Genomic DNA, 21143 nt, shown 5'->3' with positions numbered 1-21143 from the left:
GACGACCGGGTCAAGGAAGTCCGTATCAAACGTGGCAATGAAGCCTCTGCAGCTTGCCAAATTCCTTTGAGGTTTCTCGGGGCAGGCAGGAGTCCAAGTTGTGACTTCAGCGATAGAGTCCGATAGCAGCAAACTAGATGAGACTTTGCTTGACTCAAGGTTGGAATGCCAAAAGCAGGTCCTTTATATAGGCTGTGGGGTGTGGCTCCATGACTCAGCATTTATCCAGACCTGCCCCACCCTTCCTTCTGCTGGTGTCGCCTCTCAGATCTCCGGAAGTGAGGATCCTCCCACTTTCAATTCTCTTCAGCTGGATCTGCTGTCAGTAATTCCAGCACGTGGCTGGCTTCCTGCTCACACGCTGTAGAAGTGAAGTTTCTCTGGCTTCTCTGTTCACTCCTGACATCCTCTCCGGGCATGGGGCCAGGGCTGGGGGCTGGAGGCATGACAGGCCGTTCATCTTCATTATCAGACTCCGAGTCTGATAACAGGCCCTGGTGGAGACAGGAGGGGCCCGGCTGAGGAGAGGAGGAAGGACGAGGCACAACACTTAGCAACAGAAATTGTGGGTTTAATTTTGGTCATACTTAGAGGACTACCTGTACAATCTTGAGTGACTTTCTTCCAGCAATGTTTCTAAGATTTGTGAAAATCTGGGGACACCAAGCTTCACATGTATGTGTTTCTCCTTGCAATTTCATCAAACTCTCTGCGGCAAAACCTCCCCACAATATTTTGCACCCTCCTTTAGAATCACCAGTTTAAAGTCTGGGCACCCCAACCACCCCCTTGGATTTATTAGCCACTTCCCTTTTCCCTTTAATTTAAAAAAAATGAAAAAGATACCAGCTTTCGATACCCCAGGATCGGCCCTCCCAAATGAGAGACGCAAGTGCTCGAAGAGAGAATATTTTTAATTTTTCCGAATCCTCTGGGCCCAACCCAACCTTGGCAACTTTAAGACTTGTGGACTTCAACTCCCAGAGTTCCTCAGCCAGACGTGTCTGTTTCTTTTGCTCTTACCTGCCAAAGTGGAGAGATTCCAGAGGAAGGGATTGCAAGAGAGTAAGCTTTGCTGGCTGAGGAACTCTGGGAGTTGAAGTCCACAAGTCTTAAAGTTGCCAAGGCTGGAGCCCCCTGCTCTGGGCACATACAAACTGCTCCCTTCACCGAGATACACATCCTGGACGTAAGGCGGAGCAGTATAGACTCTTCCATCATTTCTTCTTCTTCGGCCCGCCTTTCCCTTTCTTCCCTTTATCTTTGGTGACCGGCTCTTCCTCCAGCATTTTCTTGAGGTTTTTGTAAGGACCGAGGAATCTACGGACCATCATGCCTCTCCACCAGGCCTGCAGCTGAAAATTAAAAAACGGGTATTGGAAAAATTGGATTCCCATCCCTTCCCGGCCACCAGAGCCGGCCTGGCACAATCAACCGACACAGGTGCAAAAGTCTCGCACTCTGCCTGGTTGGTGCCCAGCGTCCTGTTTTCCACTGGCGTACTGCAAGGCAGCCCCAAGCTTGGTGCCCACATCAGGACAGGTTATTTGAAAGTTATTTGAAATGTGAGCGTGCACGCTTGCTTCACGTGTGTGCCATCCACCCATGTGTGTGGCATCAGAAAACATGGCAATTCGCTCATGCATGCTGTCCACGCATGATTGTGATGTCAAACAACGCGGCAATTCGCTTGCGTGCGCTGTCCACACATGTGAATGGTGTCAAAAACACAGCGATATAGGACGGGATTGCCCGGGCAGGTGGGCGGCCACCCGCAGTTCCCTACTACTGGTTGACCCGAACCGGCTGGAATCCCACCTCTTGTTCTGTTTCCCTCCCCCAATACTCCCAACAAAGAGTCAGTCAAAGGCCTCCTCTTCTACTTTATTTACATAGATAAATGTCCTGGCCACGTCTACCCACGGGCCTGCCAAGTTTCTGGAGATAACGAGGAAATTATAGATAAGGCCAGAATTACTCACGAATATATTCTTCCCTCCATTGATACAGTTTGCCCGCGCAAATTCATTGCTTTGTCCAAGACAAAAAACCAGGAAGTCCCGCCTCCTATTTATAGTCTCTGCAGATGTCACTGCATGACCATCATTCCTTGGCCTTATCCCAACGCTTCTTCTGCTGCGCACGCCGGTCACGCCTGCGCATTCTTGCATCACTCCAAAACTGTTCTTGGGGCGTTGCCAAATCAGAAGAAGGCTCGAGAGAATCAGGCCTTGCCAGCCCCTCCTCCTCCCTTTGAGTGGGTGCCAGGGAGGGAGAGGGCCCAAGAGAAGCAGGGCTTGCCAGGTCTTCTCCCTCACTTTCTGAATCATCCGAGTCCAGGAGTTCGGGTCCAGGAACCTGGGTCACAACACCTCTGATGTTAGGGCTCCTTTCTCTTCAGGAGGTCCATCTGGTGGGACCAAGAAGGAGGGCCTTCTCGGTGGTGGCTCCTGCCCTGTGAAACATCTTCCTCGCAGAGAGAAATTGGCCCTCCCTTTGACAGTCTTTCGAAAGGCCCTGAAGACCTGGTTCTGCCAGTGGGCTTGGGGACCCCAGGGTGGTAGGAAGCCCGCTAAGTGGTCGGTTGGTAGTTGTTGTTAGGCAAGTCCACAAGCCATAAAGGGCAGGGGTGAAATGTAAAATTTGTTACTACCGGTTCTGTGGGCGTGGCTTGGTAATGGGGGTAATGTGTACTTTTAAAAGCATTTTTTTAACAACCTCTTCGGCCGAAAAAATGCAGAATGTAGAAAAAATGCTTTTAAAAGGCTCTGACAATCCCAGCTGAGCCACACAATCATCAGAGGCTTTTTTTTACTTTTAAAAGCATTTTTTCAGCCTAAGAAAAAATGCTTTTAAAAGTAAAAAAAAACAAACCCCACACCTCTGATGATCACGCAGCTCAGCTGGGCTTGGCGGGGGGGAAGGAAGGAATTTTTGCTACCAGTTCTCCAAACCACCTGCCGCCAGATCGGGTGATCCGGTCTGAACCGAGAGCATTTCACCCCCGTTAAAGAGGCCATTGTTCCCCACCCCTGTTGCAGCCCTTTAAGACCGAAGCCACCCCTTACCTTCAAGATGCTCGTCATCTCCAGGGCATCTTGCTCGACCTTCTTCCTCGCATTCTCTTTCTCCTTCCGGTCCTCAATGATGGCTTGCTCGCACGCCCGGCACTGCAGAAAGCAAGTAGAGAGATGGGCTTTGGAGTCTCCTATCTGAAGCTTCCTATCTGAATTCACTCATCTTCTCTTAGTCCTTTGCTCCCATATCTCCAGTGGTGTTGTGTGTGTCTTTCTCTGTTTCTCTCCCCAGTTTGAAAATATGGTTGGAGTTTTTTTGAATTCGGGCCTGATGATTGACCCAAAGGTACCTACAGTAGCCTAAGGTGGAACTAGAACTCACAGTCTCCTGACAATTGGTCCAAAGTCACTCAGCTGGTTTTCATGCCTACGGCAGGACTACAACTTACTCTCTCCTAGTGATTCACACAGGATCAACCAGCCAGATTTCATGCCTAAAGTGGAACTAGAACTCATTGTCTCCTAATGATTCAGCCAAGATCACCCAGCCAGCTTTCATGTCTAAGGCGGGACTAGAACTCACTGTCTCCTGGTGATTGGTCCAAAGTCACTGGACCAGCTTTCATGCCCAAGATGGAACTAGAACTCACTGTCTCTCCTGGTGATTGGTCCAAAGTCACCCAGCTGGCTGTCATGCCTACAGCGGGACTACAACTTACTCTCTCTAGCGATTCGCACAGGATCAACCAGCCAGCTTTCATGCCTAAAGCAGAACTAGAACTCACTGTCTCCTGGGGGATTAGCCCAAAGTCACCCAACTGGCTTTCATGTTTAAGGCGGAACTAGAACTCGCTGTCTCCTGGAAATTAGTCCAAAGTCACCCAGCTGGCTATCATGCCTAAGATGGGTCTAGAACTCTCTGTCTCGTGATCAGCCCAAGTCACCCAACTAACTTCGGTGTCTAAGGTGGCATCGGAACTCACATCCTCTTGGTTTCTAAGCCAGCACCTGAACCGCTACGCCAAACACGGATCTGCCACGCCCATAAAAAACGGATTCAGGCCATTATGGCCACCATCTTTTCACCTCACCCAGCTGATGCCCCCGAGCCCATCCTGCCCTTCTCCTCTGCCGAGACATTTGCAGATGCCAGTCCAGCTGTTCTGCACCCCCCCCCCGCAGCAGAGGTTCCTTGTCACCCACCTTTAAACGGGGGTGCAGATGGGAGCGTCTTGACGCGTCCCTCCCTACCTGCTTGGCCAGTTCCTGCAGAGAGGCTTGGTCTGCTGCTCTCGAGGACTTCAGGTTGTTGAGGGCCTGCTGCTTGGCCTCGGTTTCCTTTTCGTACTTCTCCATCCAGTATTCCAGCTTCTCTTCTATGCTCTGTTCGTGAGAGGTATGAGGTCGCTTAGCACAACTTAGCTTTGCTGGCTGGGGGATTCTGGGAGTTGAAGTCCGCCAGGCAAGGTTGGAGACCTCTGGCTTAGCACGTTTTTAAGACATGTGAACTTCGACTCCCAGAATTCCTCTGCCAGCCAGGCTACCCAGGGGATTCTGGGAATTAAAGTCCCAACTATTTTGAAAACGCCAAACTTGAACACAGGGGTGTCCCTATCAACTGCCTTCACAAAAGCTTCTTTTTGAGTTTTACACACACACACAAACAAAACACTAGAGAATTTCTTCTTCCCGCCTCCCATACTCCAAATTCCTAACCTGTCGACGCCACGTTTTCTACTGCAGGTAGTCCTCGACTTACAACCGTTCGTTTAGCGACCGTTCCAAGTTACAGCGGCAGTGAGGAAAAAGGACTTGTGACCTTTTTTTCACACTTACGACCGTTGGCAAACATCCCCATAGTCACGTGATTAAAACTCGGATGCTTGGCAACTGACTCGTATCTATGACGGTCGCAGAGTCCCGGGGTCACGTGATCCCGTTTTGCGACCTGACAAACTCAAATAGGGGAAAGCAGATTCACTTAACAACCAGATTAGTAATTTTAACTGCAGTGATTCATTTAACAACCCACGGCAAGAAAAGTCGTAAAATGAGGCAAAACTCACTTCACAAATTTCTCACTTAACAACATAGATTTTGGGGCTCCGTTGTGGTCGTAAGATGAGGACTACCTGTCCAGGGGAAAGGGAGAAGGTGCAGGGGCCAAAGAACCAGGTTGTGGGAGGTGGGGGGGAAAAACATTCTCGTAACAACTTTGAGAGGGACGAGGTGGTTCACCGACCGTTTGCTGCTGCTTAAGGAAAGTGGCGATTTCTATGTGGATCCGCGTCTCTCGATCCATTTCGTTTCGCAGCTTCTGAAGTCAGGGAGGAAAAGAGAAGAGAGGGCATCAAACTGTAATGCGCTCTCTGTGGGGCTGCTACCCTTGGAGGGAGGGAGGGATAGATAGATAGATAGATAGATAGATAGATAGATAGATAGATAGATAGATAGATAGATAGATAGATAGATAGATAGATAGATAGATAGATAGACAGACAGAATAGACAGACAGAATGAATGAATGAATAGACAGGAGAGAGAGAGAGAGAGAGAGAGACTAGATAGAATAGATAAGATGGATGATATCAAACCATTTTGACAATCACTGCCTTGGAGAGAGAGAGACAGACAGACAGAATAGATAGAATAGATAAGATGGATGATACCAAACCATTTTAACAATGACTGCCCTGGAGAGAGACAGACAGACAGATAGATAAACAGACAGATAGAATAGATAAGATGGATGATACCAAACCATTTTGACAATGATTGCCCTGGAGAGAGAGACAGACAGACAGATACAATAGATAGAATAGATAAGATGGATGATACCAAACCATTTTGACAATCACTGCCCTGGAGAGAGAGAGAGAAAGACAGACAGAGAGGATAGATAGATAGATAGATAGATAGATAGATAGATAGATAGATAGATAGATAGATAGATAGATAGATAGATACCGTTTTCCCCTGAAAATAAACCCTGTCTTATATTTTTTTGAACCCCGAAATAAGCACTTGGCCTTATTTTCAAGGAGGTCTTATTATTTTGGGGCGCTCCAGGGGTCCTCTTGCCATCTTACCTGATTTCCAGCTCTCTCTCTCTCACCCTAACCAGAGGAAATGGCGGGGACCGGCTGTGCGTGCGGTTAAATATTTTCAGGGTGGGCTTATTTTCGGGGAGGTTTATTTGGGGGGGGGCTTATTTTAGTGAATGCACTCAAAAGCCTGATTGGGCTTATTATCAGGGGATGTCTTATTTTTGGGGAAACAGGGTAGACAGAGAGAGAGAGAGAGAGAAATAATGGCTAGATCAAGATTATAGGATGGATGGATGGATGGATAGATGAATAGACGGACAGACAGATGATAGATAAGTAGCTAGCTAGCCAGCCATATATATATAGAGAGAGGGAGAGAGGATAGAGAGATAGATGATCGATAGATAAGCAGTCTATCATTTTGAATGTACATGAATTGGCATACATTAACATGAAATATTGTGGCATCCAGCTCTCAAAGGGTCGCCACCTCCAATATACACTACATCAAAACGACTAAATAAATACAAAATTATGCATCTACCCCAGAGGTGGGTTGCCCCCGGTTCAGACCAGTTTGCAAGAACTGGTAATAAAACCGACGGGAGGCTCCACTCACTGACCTGAACATCATTTGGAAGTTTCTGCTCACACACAGAAGCGCGTTGTGCGTGGTCCCATTGCGAACCGCTACTAAAGGTAAGTAGAACCCACCCCTGATCTACCCACATATATGACACGGAGAAACAACATACACACACACACACACACACATATGCAGGTTTTGGTATGTTCAGGTCTTTTCCCGTGTAAGATTGGAAGTATTTAGGCAACGTTTCGATGAGATCTCACTCATCATCTTCAGGCTTTGGCTTTGTTCTTATGTGAGCAAAGTGATTTTGCTCATATAAGAACAAAGTCAAAGCCTGTAGATAGATAGATAGATAGATACACACACACACACACACACTGCGCAAAAAACAAAAGGGAACACCTACCCAACACAATGTATTGTATTTAATAAGAATATTTCATTCCTTCAGGTCTAGGATGTCTTACAGTATTTTTGTGTTCCCTTTATTGTCTATTTTGTTTATTTTTTATACTGTCAGACATCCTAGATCTGAAGGAATGAAATATTCTTATTAAATACAGTACATTGTGTTGGGTAGGTGTTCCCTTTATTTTTTTTGAGCAGTATATTTAGAGAGAGAGAGAGAGAGAGAGAACCACTCATTTAGTGACAGTTTGAAGTTACAACGGCAATGAAAAAAGTGCCACACTTATGATACTCGCAGCATCCAGTCCTGCGAACAAAATTTGGCCACTTGAGTGTCTCTCTATTCCCACCCCCTCCTCCCCAACCCCCAAGTAAGCTCTTCTCCTCCAACTAGGAAAAGGTACCTCGATTTCATTCTGCAGCTCGTTCTCGGTCGCAAAGCACTTCTTCTGCGCTTGAGCCACCTGGAGATCGGTGTCCTTCTTGACGTAGCGGTTCTCCATGTCCGTTTTGGCCTTCATCTCCTGAAGCTGGTCTTTGAGGTACGCAATCATCTCGTTTCGGTTCTGGGTAAGGACCAGGATGATGGTAATGGTGGTGGCGGAGGAAGAGCGTAAGAAGGAAGAAAGGTTAGATCTGCTAGACCAGGGGTCTCCAACTGTGGCCACTTTCAGACTTGTGGACTTCAACTCCCAGAATTTCTCAACCAGCTTTGCTTACTCTCTTATAATCCCTTCCTCTTCAATCTCTCCACTTTGACGGGTAAGAGAAAGAAAAAAACCCCAGATACATCCGGCTGAGGAATTCTGGGAGTTGAAGTCCACAAAGTTGCCAAGGTTGGAGACCCCTGTGCTAGACCAGGAGGTGGCCATCCAGACCGGACTAGGTTCTGTGCGATCTCTGGTGCTCTCTGTGCCTGGTGGCTTTCTTGCAGACGTTTCATGACCCGACTAGCTAACATCAGCAGGGCTAGAAGGGAATAGGGTTTGGGGAGTGGAGAAGTGGAGGAGGAGGAGGAGGAAAAGGAGAATCTCCTTTGTGCTCCCTTAGCTTGGTGGCTTTCTTGCAGACATTTCATGACCAGACTAGGTAACATCATCCTTTCTAGAAAGGATTGGTAGAAAGCAAACCCCACTCTCTTCTAGTACTGATGATGTTACTTACCTGGGTAATGAAATGTCTGTAAGAAAGCCACCAAGCTCAGAGATGAGTATCAAGGACCCCTTTTCCTCCTCCTCCCCCTCAAGGCCTGGTGGGACTTGAACCTGCAATATTGCAGGCAGTTGCTGTTAATAACAGGTTGCATTAGCCTGTTGAGCCACCAGAGGCCCTCTGCTTACTTATTTATTTATTTATTCCTATTTTTATACCGCCCTTCTCCGAAGACTCAGGGCGGTGTACAGCCAATAAAACGACAAAAATCCTAAACAAATGAAAATACTATAACCAATTTAAAAATGTGATTCGACCGCTGTATACTTAAAATATTAGCTAACATTTTATCAAAAACTAAAACCCTATTAAAACCCGCTAAAACCCCCCATACTAAAATCAATCAGGCCAGCCCCGCTTGGTGAAAAAAGAAAGTCTTGAGCTCACGTTTAAAGGTCCGGAGATCAGGGAGGAGACGGAGTCCCACCGGCAGCTCATTCCATAGAGACGGGGCCCCCACAGAGAACGCCCTTCCTCTGGGGGCCGCCAGCCGACATTGACTAGCCGACAGCACCCTAAGAAGACCCTCCCTATGGGCGCGCACTGGATGTACCGGACAATGGGAGGTAACTGTCGGCAGCAGGCGGTCCCGTAAATATCCCGGTCCAATGCCATGGAGCGCTTTAAAGGTGATAACCAACACCTTGAAGCGCACCCGGAAGACCACCGGCAACCAATGCAGCCTGCGCAGGAGAGGTGTTACATGGGAGCTCCGAGAGGCTCCCTCAATCCCCCGCGCGACCGCATTCTGTACCAGTTGGAGCCTCCGGGTGCTCCTCAAGGGGAGCCCCATGTAGAGAGCATTGCAGTAATCCAGACGGGAAGTGACGAGGGCATGAGTGACCGTGCATAACGAATCCCGGTCCAGGAAAGGGCGCAATTGGCAAATCAGGCGAACCTGATGAAAAGCTCCCCTGGTGACGGCCGTCAAATGGTCTTCTAAAGACAGCCGTGCGTCCAGGAGAATGCCTAAATTGCGCACCGATTCCCTGGGGGCCAACGATTCACCCCCCACAGTCAGCAATGGGGTAAGCTGACTGCTGAGACGGCATCCACAGCCACTCCGTCTTGGATGGGTTGAGTCGGAGCTTGTTCGTCCCCATTACTTGGGTAATGAAACGTCTGTAAGAAAACTACCAAGCTCAGTGAGCAAGAAGGACCCCACAGTTCAACTCTTGAACTACAAAGATTCCCTTTGGTTAGATCGACGGTTTTGCAAGAGAAACGGTGGACGCTCTGGGTGTTCCTTGTTAGAACCTTGGGTCTTATTAAATGAGGAAGACAACCTGAGCCAGGAATGGGCGAGTCACTTTACAGAAGGTGAAGAGGGCTCACAACCTCTCCAATGTGCAAACTTTTATTTGTTCAAGCGGCTTTGTAGGTGCTGGCCTTCTCTTGGCAGTGAACTCGCATCGGCATCTGGAAATGATTTAGGTCAAGTCTGGCGGCCCATTTCAAAACTGAAAGCACAGGGGAATAGGTTTCGAGTGACGTCATTCAGTAGCGTTGCTCCAACGTTGGGTATTTTTTTAAAAAAACAACAACCACGACACATAATTCAACTTTTGGCGTTGGCCGCTCCAAAATACGGATCGGCTTACGAAACGGGTTGAAGCATTTGGTGGGAGATCGGTGCCTTTGACGCAGTGGGGTTGCTGCATCTCGTGGCCTACTTTGGGTAGCTGTAGGGTGGGCACCGGTGGAAGAGATGGGCCAGGGTCCTCTCCAGCTTTTGTTCTTATTTCCCACCCAGGTGATTAGACCAGGGGATCTCCGACCTTGGCCACTTTATGACTTGTGGACTTCAACTCCCAGAATTCTTCAGCCAGACGTGTCTTGTTTCTTTTACTCTTACTCTCTAAAGTGGCGAGATTGCAGAGGAAGGGATTACAAGAGACTAAGCTATGCTGGCTGAGGAATTCTGGGAATTGAAGCCCACAAGTCGTAAAGTGGCCAAAGTTGGAGATCCCTGGATTAGACCATTCCGATACCCCAAAGGCTGAGCCCTTTTACGTAATCGAACAGTGAACATCAGGGCTTGGGAAAAGATCCTGTTTTCGGGCTGACCTGCAGCTCGTAATCCTTTTCCTTCTTGATCTCGCCGAGCTGTTTCTGGAGACTCTTGATCTTCTTCCTTCCCATCTCTTCCCTGTAAATTGGGAGAGGGGGGCAGGGTTGAGAACAAAGGAGAGACCGTTTTTGAAATCTTTTGGCTAGCAAGGTGCGGGTAGTCCTTGACTTATGACCATTCCTTTTAGCAACCGTTTGATGTTATGACAGCACTGGGGGGGGGGAAAAAATAATAACCAGCCGGGGAATTCTGGGAGTTGAAGTCCATAAGCATTTAAAAGTTGTCAGCGTTAAAGGTAAAGGTAAAGGTTCCCCTCGCACATACATGCTAGTTGTTCCCGACTCTAGGGGGCGGTGTTCATCTCCGTTTCAAAGCCGAAGAGCCAGCGCTGTCCGAAGACGTCTCCGTGGTCATGTGGCCGGCATGACTCAACGCCAAAGGCGCACGGAACGCTGTTACCTTCCCACCAAAGGGGGTGCCTATTTTTCTACTTGCATTTTTTTACCTGCTTTCGAACTACTAGGTTGGCAGAAGCTGGGACAAGGAACGGGAGCTCACCCCATTACACAGCACCAGGGATTCGAACCGCTGAGCTGCCGACCTTTCGATCGACAAGCTCAACGTTCTAGCCCCTGAGCCACCGCGTCCCTTCTTGTCAGCATTAGAAACTCCCTGCTTTACAGCTTTCCCAAAAACACAGAATATGAGAAAAACAGCCTGTTGTTTTGGCCACGCAAGAAAAAAGCTAGCTAGCTAGCTCTCTCTCCCTCTCTCTTTCTCTCTCTCTCTCTCACATGTACACACACAAACACAGATAGTCACTCACTCACAGAGCCCCCTCCAACTCAAATGAATGGCAGGCCGTGTCTCTGGGGCGAGACCCTCCCTGGCCGAAAAGCAACCCGAGTCAAGAAGGAGGGAAGCAAGGACCTGAGGACCAGGTTCTGAAGGTTGATCTTCTTGTCCCTCTCCAGAGTCACGGCCAGCTGCAGAGTGCGGAAGGTCCTCAGCATCAGCATCTCATCCGTGGTGCCTTCAAGCACATCGCTCGAGTACTGCCTGCCAGGAGGAAACAATGGGGATCAGCTCAGAGGCCAAGCAGAAAGGGAGCTCGGAAGCATGGGTCCTTGGTGCTCTTTGAGAGTAGTGGGTTTCTTGCAGGCGTTTCATGACCCGCTAAGGTAACGTCATCAGATGGTAGAAGGGAGGGGGGGCAGAGGTGGTATTCAGCCGGTTTGGAACGGTTCGGGCGAACCGGTAGTGGCGACCTGCGGATCCCGTCCTATATCGCTGTGTTTTTGACGCCGCAGGCATGCACAGACGCCGCACCCGAGCGAATTGTGTGTTGTTTGATGTCGAGTGTATGTGTGGATAGCGCACGCGAGTGAATTGCTGTGTTTTGGGACGCCACACGTATGTGCGGACAGGGCGCGCACACATTTCCGGTACAGTATGTGAATCCCACCTTTGGATACGGGGGGGGGGGTCATGGAGAGGAGGAGAAGGACTGTGGGGTCCATGGTGCTCTGTGAGCTGGTGGTTTTCTTGCAGACATTTCATGACCCAACTAGGTGACATCATCAGTGCAGGAAAGGAATGGGGTTTGCTCTCTTTATGTATACTAGTGGCTTGCCCCGTCAGTGTTAGTGGGAGTGTTGCTTTTCTTCGTGGTTCTTTAATTAGAGTATTGCTTTTTTCTTGATTTGTTTAATCTTATGTTAATCCCGGCTTATTCATGGATGATGTTGCCTAGTATGGTATTGAAAGGTCTGTGAGAAAACAACGGAACTCAGAGAGTACCAAGGATCTCACAGTCACTTGGAAAGGAACATGCTTTCAGTAAGGAATCTTTTAGCGGCGCTCTAAGGAAGCAACCGGGTTTCCAGTCCTGCGTGAACGTTCCCGATTTCCTTAAGGGAGCTCCACCGTCCTCCATGGGAAGCACAATTTACACAAAATCATCTCAGAAATGGTGTAGGGTCTCCTGCTTGGGTGGGGAGCTGGACTAGATGACCTACGAGGTCCCTCTGTTAATCTGTCTGTCTATATTAAATGAACACAGCGGCTGTTCTGTTTTTCCTGAGTTGCATTTTTTTTTCACGCAGAGGGTAAGCCCTCAAAACAAAGGATAGAAAATTGGATCTGCACAATGTATTAAGAGGACGTCACAACAGGCTGGGTCATTTCTGATTCAGGGCATCACAGAACCTCGCCTTCACGTGCATGAACCAGGACACTAAGTGAAGCTCTAGGTAATCTACTGGTTTGGCCACAAGATAATGGATGGACGCTGATCAATGAGAGATTCAACCTAGAAATAAGGAGAAATTTCCTGACAGTGAGAGCAATCAACCGATGGAACAGAAGTTGCCTTCGGAAGTTGTGGGAGCTTCATCACTGGAGGCTTTCAAGAAGAGACTGGACTGCCCATTTGTCAGAAAATGGTGTAGGGTCTTCTGCTTGGGCAGCGGGTTGGACTAGATGACCTCCAAGGTCCCCTTCCAACTCTGTTAATCCGTCTGTCTATATTAAATGAACCCAGCGGCTGTTCTGTTAGCCTGGCTCAAGTAGGAGGTACAAACTCCACCTGGAGAAGAGGCAGAAGCTGCTGTTGACTTTACAGGTAGTCCTCGATTTACGACCACAATCGAGCCCAACATTTCTGTTGCTAAGTGAGTCATTTGTCCAATGAATTTTGCCCCGTTTTACGACCTCCCTTGCCATGGTTGTTAAGTGAATCACTGCGGTTCAGTTAGTAATCTGTTGTTAAGTGGCTTCCTTGTTGACTTTGCTCGTCAGAAGGTCGCAAAAGAGGATCACCCGACCCCGGGACACTGCGACCGTCATAAATATGAGTCCTTTGCCATGTGTCTGAATTTTGATCACGTGACCGTGGGGCTGCTGCAACGGCTGTAAGGAGAGAAGCAACCTGGAATTATTGTAATGCTCTCTACATGGGGCTCCCCTTGAGGTGCACTCGGAGGCTTCAGTTAGTCCAGAATGCAGCTGCGCGGGTGATAGAGGGAGCTACACGTAGCTCCCACGTAACACCGCTCCTGCGCAAACTGCACTGGCTGCCTGTGGCCTTTCGAGTGCACTTTAAGGTTTTGGTTACGACCTTTAAAGCGCTCCATGGCTTAGGGCCTGGGTACTTACGGGACCGCCTGCTGTTACCACATGCCTCTCACCGACCCGTACGCTCCCACAGAGAGGGACTTCTCAGGGTGCCGTCCGCCAAGCAATGTCGGCTGGCGGCCCCCAGGGGAAGGTCCTTCTCTGTGGGGGCTCCCACACTCTGGAACGAGCTTCCCCCGGGTTTACGCCAAATACCTGACCTTCGGACCTTCCGTCGCAAACTGAAGACACATCTTTTCATTCGCGCGGGGCTGGCTTAAATTTTATTGATTTTAAATTTTCTATTAATAATTTTAAATGGGGTTTTAGTCTATTATATATTTTAAATTTTTTAGGCCAATTATTAAATAAGTTTTTTTAATTTGCATTTTAAATCGTATATTGTATTGCCTGTTTTTACTTTGCCTGTACACCGCCCTGAGTCTTTCGGGAGAAGGGCGGTATAAAAATCAAATAAATAATAATAATAATAAATAAAATAATAATAAAAGGAGAAACTTCCTGACAGTGGGGACAATTAACCAGTGGAACAGCTTGCCACTAGTAGTTGTGGGTGCTCCATCATTGGAGGTTTTTAAGAAGAGACTGGACAGTCACTGGTTTGAAATGGTTTAAGGCAGGGGTCCCCAAACTTGGCAGCTTTAAGACTGGTGGACTTCAACTCCCAGAAGTGAAGTCCACAAATCTTAAAGCCGCCAAGTTTGAAGACCTCTGGTATAAGGTCTTCTGCGTGAGCAGGGGGCTGGACTAGAAGATCTCAAAGGTCCCTTCCAGCTCGATTCTGATTCTGAATCCTACCGGTCCGCCTGAACTTTCTTGAGGACGTCTGAGGACAAAACGCTCTGCCTGGTGGCCATGGTGAAGAGATGGTTGGAGCGCTTCAGTTCAGAGCTGGTGTCCAACAGCTGCCACCGGATTTTTGCTGCTTTGCCAAACTCGACTGGAATTTTGGCCAGGCTCTCGGCCCTCTTGTCCATCAGGTTCCTGTATTTCGCACTCAGCTCCTGCTGGCTGGTAAGGATTTCATGCATTCCTTGTTCATCAAGCTGAAGGAGAGGCAAAGAGAGGTGTGTGAAGGAGGCCTCAGAATAGATCGAAGCAGAGTTGCTCAATCTTGGCCACTTTTAAGACGGGTGGATTTTCAACTCCCAGAATTCCCTAGCGAGCACACCTGGCTGGGGAATTCTGGGAGTTGAAGTCGACCTGTCTTAAAATTGCCAAGGTTGAAGAACACTAGCCAAGGCAGTTGAGTTGTGTGTCTTTGCTTGTGCAAAAGCAAAAAAAAAAATAAAAAATAAAAAATAATTGGACAAAAATACATACATGGTTAGAAAAAAAACGTTAAAGTAGCACAGGGGTGAAATGTAAAATTTGTTACTACCGGTTCTGTAGACATGGCTTGGTGAGGGGGGGGGTAATGTGACTGGGTGGGCGTGGCCAACTTTTTTTTTTTTACTTTTAAAAGCATTTTTTCTACAAATTCTTCGGCCAAAGAGGTTGTAAAAAAATGCTTTTAAAAGCCTGTGATGATCAGGCAACTCAGCTGGGATCACAGAGGAAAAAAAGCTTTTAAAGGGTTCTGACGATCCCAGCTGAGCCGCGCGATCATCAAAGGCTTTTTTTTTTTACTTTTAAAAGCATTTTTTTGGCGGAAGAAAAAATGCTATTAAAAGTAAAAAAAAACAACCCTGATGATCACACGGATCAGCTGGGGCAAGGAGGTCAGCCGAACCACCCGCCACCATTCTGGTCATCACCATCAGGCGATCCGGTCCGAACTGGGAGCATTTCACTCTTGAAGTAGCATACAGATTTTAAGCCAGAAATATTTTTGTTAGGTATAGTACCAGGTAAGTATGATAAAGGGAATATATATTTAATATTGCATATTTTGACAGCAGCAAGAATTGTATATGCAGAGCACTGGAAAAAGGACAAAATGCCAAGAGAAGAAGGTGTAGTTAAAAAAATACTTGGTTGTGCAGAAAAGGATAGATTGACGATCAAGATTAAAAAAAAAAGAAGATATGGAATATTTTCAAACATGGGACTTGTTTTACCAATGGTTGGATAACCAAGGTAGAAATCAGGAACATCAAAAGTATTATTATGTAAGCAAAACGATCCAGACAATACGCTGTTCACAAAGCACTTGTGTATGTAAAGAGAAAATGTATAAATAAACTGTTTAAAAAAATTGCCAAAGTTGAGAAATTGGCATCAGATAGAAACACTGGAGACACTGGAGAAATTTTAGACTCCATTGTGGCTGTAAGACGAGGACTCCAGATGTTGAAAAATCTTCCGGACCTGACCTGATAGGAAAGACCAGAGTCCTGAAAAAAAAGTTAGTCACTATAGAAGTCAATAGATAAATGGCTGTAGGTGGAGAATTTGCTGTATTTGCAACAAGGTGAACAGTTAGAATTATCCCTCCTGTTCCAACCACAGCAGCCAAGAGTAAAACCAAGCAGATGGTTGGATAGATCGGTGAGAAGGAAATCCTGTGGATCACAGGGTCTTCTGATCTACCTCCCCAGCTCCACTTCCTTGGACCACAGCCTGGCCCACAAAGTTGATGTAGATCAGGGATAGTCAACCTTTTTATACCTACCGCCCACTTTTGTATCTCTGTTAGTAGTAACATTTTCTAACCACCCACCGGTTCCACAGTAATGCGCCGTGTATCGTCGTCTCCGCATGCCTCTCGTGCATCGTGGATTGGGTTTGGGGGAGGCGCCGGCTACCAGCTCTGCTTGTCTGTTACAGCTGGGTGGTGTGGGGGGAGATGCGCAAGTTATTCTGGGACGAGGTTCTTTTGTTTGCGGTCGCACTATAGCGCCATTTAGTTTCACTTACGTAACATGAACTAAACTTATGCGCGGGCGATACAAAGAGTATATTTTCAGAAATTTAAATTGTCACGGGGAATTTAAGAAAACCTAATGAAAATGTTTTTAAATAATGCTATGAAAACTTTTCAAAAAGTCAATTAAATTAAAAAAAGGAAAGTGCTTCAGTATCGGACAAAACCCCTACCGCCCACCATGAAAGCTGGAATGCCCACTAGTGGGCGGTAGGGACCAGGTTGACTACCACTGATGTAGATAATTGTGCCCCTTTTCCCAGCCAGATGTCTACTAGTAGAGTAAATTTTCCTCCATCCAGGGTGACTTCCTGTTTCCTTACAAACATCCATCATTCACTCTTTCACAAACCTGGCCCTGCACTTACATCCTCCACGTCTTTCCTTCCCTCGTAGGAAATGGGCATGATATAGCCCAGGATGGCCAGCTGGTCAGTGCAGTCTTCCAGGACAGCGGAAAGCCGAATGGCGTCCAGAGGGGGGAGCTTGGGGGCCGTGTTTTTGATCCAGCTCCATGATCCCCTGGCCCAAAGAAAGAACAGACTTGGCTTAAGAGAGCTAAACCAGGAATGACCTGTGGAGTTGCTTCCGAATAATTTAAGTTTAAGATTTAAACTTAATGTCAACCGCTTTAATCTAGATTGCAGAAAATATGACTTCTGTAACAGAATCATCAGTGCTTGGAATACTTTACCTGACTCTGTGGTCTCTTCCCATAATCCTAAAAGCTTTAACCAAAAACTTTCCACTATTGACCTCACCCCATTCCTAAGAGGACCATAAGGGGCGTGCATAAGCGCACAAACGTGCCTACCGTTCCTGTCCTATTGTTTTTCTTTTCTTCTTCCTATATATATATAGATGCTTATACCTCCTAATATTTACTCATATATATGTTTATATACTATAAAATCCTTTTATATGATGTTGTGACAAAATAAATAAATAAATAAATAAATAAATAAATAAATAAATTCTTTAATGTCGTTCTGCCTATAAACAGAATCTTTGCAGACTAAATCTAAGAGTTACGCAGAGACTTGCTTTAGTCTGTGCAAGTCTCTGCGTAACTCTTAGATTTAGTCTGTGAACTGCTAGGGAGGGTCTCCCTTTGCCCTCTTCCTGCCTACCAGATAGTCTAAGCTCGGCTGTCTTTTTGACATATAGGAAGGAGCCCTTCCCAAGGATCAGACCAACCACCAGAAATTATGAATGTTTCAAGCATCAGTGCACTTTTAATTGCAACACTTTAATTGCAAAACCGAACTTCTGGATACTATTGATTTAAAAAAAAAACAAAAAAAAAACAATCCCCTCTCGCTCAGGTTTTAAAAGCTCCTGGAATATTTATTTTATTTTACGGGTATTCATTTTATAATTTAATTAATTTAATTTTTAAAATTTAATTTAATTTTTAAAATTTAATTTAATTTATTTGCCACCTATCTTGCCGTGGGGTTACTCCAGATGGTTTACCATGAATGAAAAGGAGGAAAACAGGGTAAACAAAAGAGATGTAAAAGAATAGAACAACAGAATGAACAATGAAAAAGAAAACAAGAATATAACAATAACAACAACAACAACAACAACAACAGGGTTGGAAGGGACCTTGGAGGCCTTCTAGTCCAACCCCCTGCCCAGGCAGGAAACTCATCACCATCTCAGTCAGATGGTTATCCAACATTTTCTTAAAAAATTCCAGTGTTGGAGCATTTAGAACTTCTGCAGGCAAGTCGTTCCACTTATTAATTGTTCTAACTGTCAGGAAATTTCTCCTTAGTTCTAAGTTGCTTCTCTCCTTGACTAGTTTCCACCCGTTGCCTCTTGCTCTGCCCTCAGGTGCTTTGGAGAACAGCCCGACTCCCACTTCTCTGTGGCAACCCCTGAGATATTGGAACACTGCTATCATGTCTCCCCTAGTCCTTCTTTTCATTAAACTAGGCATACCCAGTTCCTGCAATTATTTTTCATATGTTTTAGCCTCCAGTCCCCTAATCATCTTTGTTGCTCTTCTCTGCACTCTTTCCAGAGTCTCAACATCCTTTTTACATCGCAGCGACCAAAACTGGATGCAGGATTCCAAGTGTGGCCTTACCAAGGCATTATAAAGTAGTATTAACACTTCACGTGATCTTGATTCTATCCCTCTGTTGATGCAGCCCAGAACTGTGTTGGCTTTTTTGGCAGCTGCTGCACACGGCTGGCTCAAATCTAACTGGTTGTCCACTAGGACTCCCAAGATCCCTCTCATATTAAAATCAGAACAAAATTTTACAAGGAAAGAGGCTGTGCCACAGGGAGGGAGGAGTCCTACAGCAAACGCTGGCTTTCTTGTGGGCACCAAGTGCCATCTTTTCCAAGGCACAGCAGGAAAGCATATATATATATATATATATATATATATATATATATATATATATATATATATTTGTTTTCTGAGGTTTTCACGGGTGTTTGTATATAGGTCTTTGGTTGTTCGGGTTTTCCCCCGTGTAAAATTGGAAGTGTCTTGGCGACGTTTCGACGAAGTCTCATTCGTCATCTTCAGGCTTCAGCTTCGTGCTTCTGGGAGCAATGTGTGATCGCAGCTGTTTCTTCCTTTTAACTGCTAGTGGGGGTTTGAACTGATTGGGTGGGAGCTTGGCTGTGCTCTGATTGGATGGGGTTTTTTCTGTGCTCTGATTGGCTGGGGGTGTGTCCTGTGTTGGTGGGCGCTTGGTTGTGCTCAGTCTAATCTGTGCTGCAGGGGGATTTGAGCTGGTGAGCTGCACTGCTGCTGTTTGGCTTCGTGTTCGTGGTCGTGCTACATCTTCATAGTGGGTGTCAGTCTGCTGCATGTATGGATTGGAGGGGTTTGAAATGGCTAATGTTGCAGCTGCGGTCTGGCTTCTGGTCCTTGGTCGTGCTTCCTGATCAGTGTGGGTTTGGGTGTGCTTTCTGGGTGGATGTGTGGTGGTGACATCCTGTGTGGACCTCGTGAGTGTGGGTCTGGTGTCATTCCTCGTGTTAGGGACACGTTTGTCAATAAGGGCAGGTTTCCAAATGGCTGGTAGGCGGGAGGTATCATCTCGTTTGTTCATGCTGTGTGGGCGTTTTTCTATCTCGATGGCTTCTCTGATTATTCTGTTGTTAAAGTGTTCAGTTTTGGCGATAGTTCTGGTCTTTTTAAAGTCAATATCACACGAGGAATGACACCAGACCCACACTCACGAGGTCCACACAGGATGTCACCACCACACATCCACCCAGAAAGCACACCCAAACCCACACTGATCAGGAAGCACGACCAAGGACCAGAAGCCAGACCGCAGCTGCAACATTAGCCACTTCAAACCCCTCCAATCCATACATGCAGCAGACTGACACCCACTACGAAGATGTAGCACGACCACGAACACGAAGCCAAACAGCAGCAGTGCAGCTCACCAGCTCAAATCCCCCTGCAGCACAGATTAGACTGAGCACAACCAAGCCCCCACCAACACAGGACACACCCCCAGCCAATCAGAGCACAGAAAACCCCCATCCAATCAGAGCACAGCCAAGCTCCCACCCAATCAGTTCAAACCCCACTAGCAGTTAAAAGGAAGAAACAGCTGCGATCACACATTGCTCCCAGAAGCACGAAGCTGAAGCCTGAAGATGACGAATGAGACTTAAAACGTCGCCAAGACACTTCCAATTTTACACGGAGAAAACCCGAACAACAAAGACCTATATATATATATATATATATATATATATATATATATATATATATATATATATATATATATATATATATATATATATATATATATATATATATATAAAAGTTCCCAAGGTCTCCTCCTACAGCCCTGGGATCTCCTGGTGGCCTCCCATCCAAAGACAAGCGGGGCTAGTTTTTTGAGATCCGCCAAAATGCTGATCCTTGATTTCAAAATGTTTTACGCTTCACCAGCCATGGCTCTTGATTTTTGGATGCTGCTCAGGATAGCCCTAACTGAAGCGGCTTATAACAGGGATCTCCAACCGTGGTCCCTTTAAGACTTGTGGACTTCAACTCCCAGAGTCCCTGGCTGAGGGACTCTGGGAGTTGAAGTCCACAAGTCTTAAAGGGTCCATGGTTCGAGACCTGCTTTATATTATATTATATTATATTATATTATATTATATTATATTATATTATATTATATTATATTATATTATATTATATTATATTATATTATATATTATATTATATTATATTATATTATATTATATTATATTATATTATATTTTATTATTTTATTTTATTTTATTTTATTATTTTATTTTATTTTATTATTTTATTTTATTTTATTATTTTATTTTGCCACAACATCATGCAAAAAGATTATATAGTATATAAACATATATAAAACAAATGAGCCTGGGATCTCCTGGTGGTCTCCCATCCCAGCACCCTTTCCGGCCCAGAGGAAGCCAGCGGGCGGCTGCCGCCTAGCTTGGGCGAAAGGCCTTTCCCGACTTAGCGAGGAGCATCGGGGGACCCCGAAACGGCGCGCAGTTTCGGGGAGCTTACCCGGACTCCCTCCGTAGGAAAGAAGGGGTCGCCATGGTTACCAGAAAGCGTCCGAAGGGGCCTTCATTGAGAATAGGGCGGCTAAACGCATTCCTGTATTTTTTACGAATGATTTTTTTTTTAAGACCTCCGAAGTCTTAAAAATACATCCCTGGTCGTGAGAAAGCAAGGGGGGGGAAATGGCTTAAAAACAAACCACCGAATACTAAAGCGAGGCGCTCCCGGGCGGAACGATTCCTGTCAGGC

The 21143-nt window shown here is 46.3% G+C and overlaps 1 protein-coding gene across 1 annotated transcript; it reads right to left on the bottom strand.

Moving 5' to 3' along the window:
* Positions 1-1031: 1031 nt before the first annotated feature.
* On the bottom strand, positions 1032-20932 carry IQCG (IQ motif containing G). The gene is made up of 10 exons (XM_058189164.1): positions 20898-20932; positions 16717-16870; positions 14281-14528; positions 11278-11406; positions 10344-10425; positions 7469-7630; positions 5260-5334; positions 4269-4400; positions 3069-3170; positions 1032-1355 (listed from the first exon to the last, which is right to left on the bottom strand). The coding sequence occupies exons 1-10, from the start codon at positions 20930-20932 to the stop codon at positions 1218-1220; spliced, it is 1257 nt and encodes a 418-aa protein (XP_058045147.1). The 3' UTR covers positions 1032-1217.
* Between the last annotated feature and the right edge of the window lie 211 nt (positions 20933-21143).

This window comes from Ahaetulla prasina, chromosome 6 (genome assembly GCF_028640845.1).
Source record: "Ahaetulla prasina isolate Xishuangbanna chromosome 6, ASM2864084v1, whole genome shotgun sequence".
In the NCBI taxonomy this organism is placed as follows: domain Eukaryota; kingdom Metazoa; phylum Chordata; class Lepidosauria; order Squamata; family Colubridae; genus Ahaetulla; species Ahaetulla prasina.
Note: the sequence above shows the minus strand (reverse complement) of the source record. Positions and strands in the feature narration are given on the sequence as shown.

Bases quoted from the DNA above. Each gene is read 5' to 3' on its own strand.
- IQCG (XM_058189164.1), bottom strand. From the start codon at position 20,932: ATGGCGACCCCTTCTTTCCTACGGAGGGAGTCCGG. The intron at 14,529-16,716 runs GTAAGTGCAGGG...CCTCTCCTTCAG, and splicing joins GAAGGAAAGACGTGGAGGAT to CTTGATGAACAAGGAATGCA. The intron at 7,631-10,343 runs GTCAGCCCGAAA...GTCCTTACCCAG, and splicing joins AAAAGGATTACGAGCTGCAG to AACCGAAACGAGATGATTGC.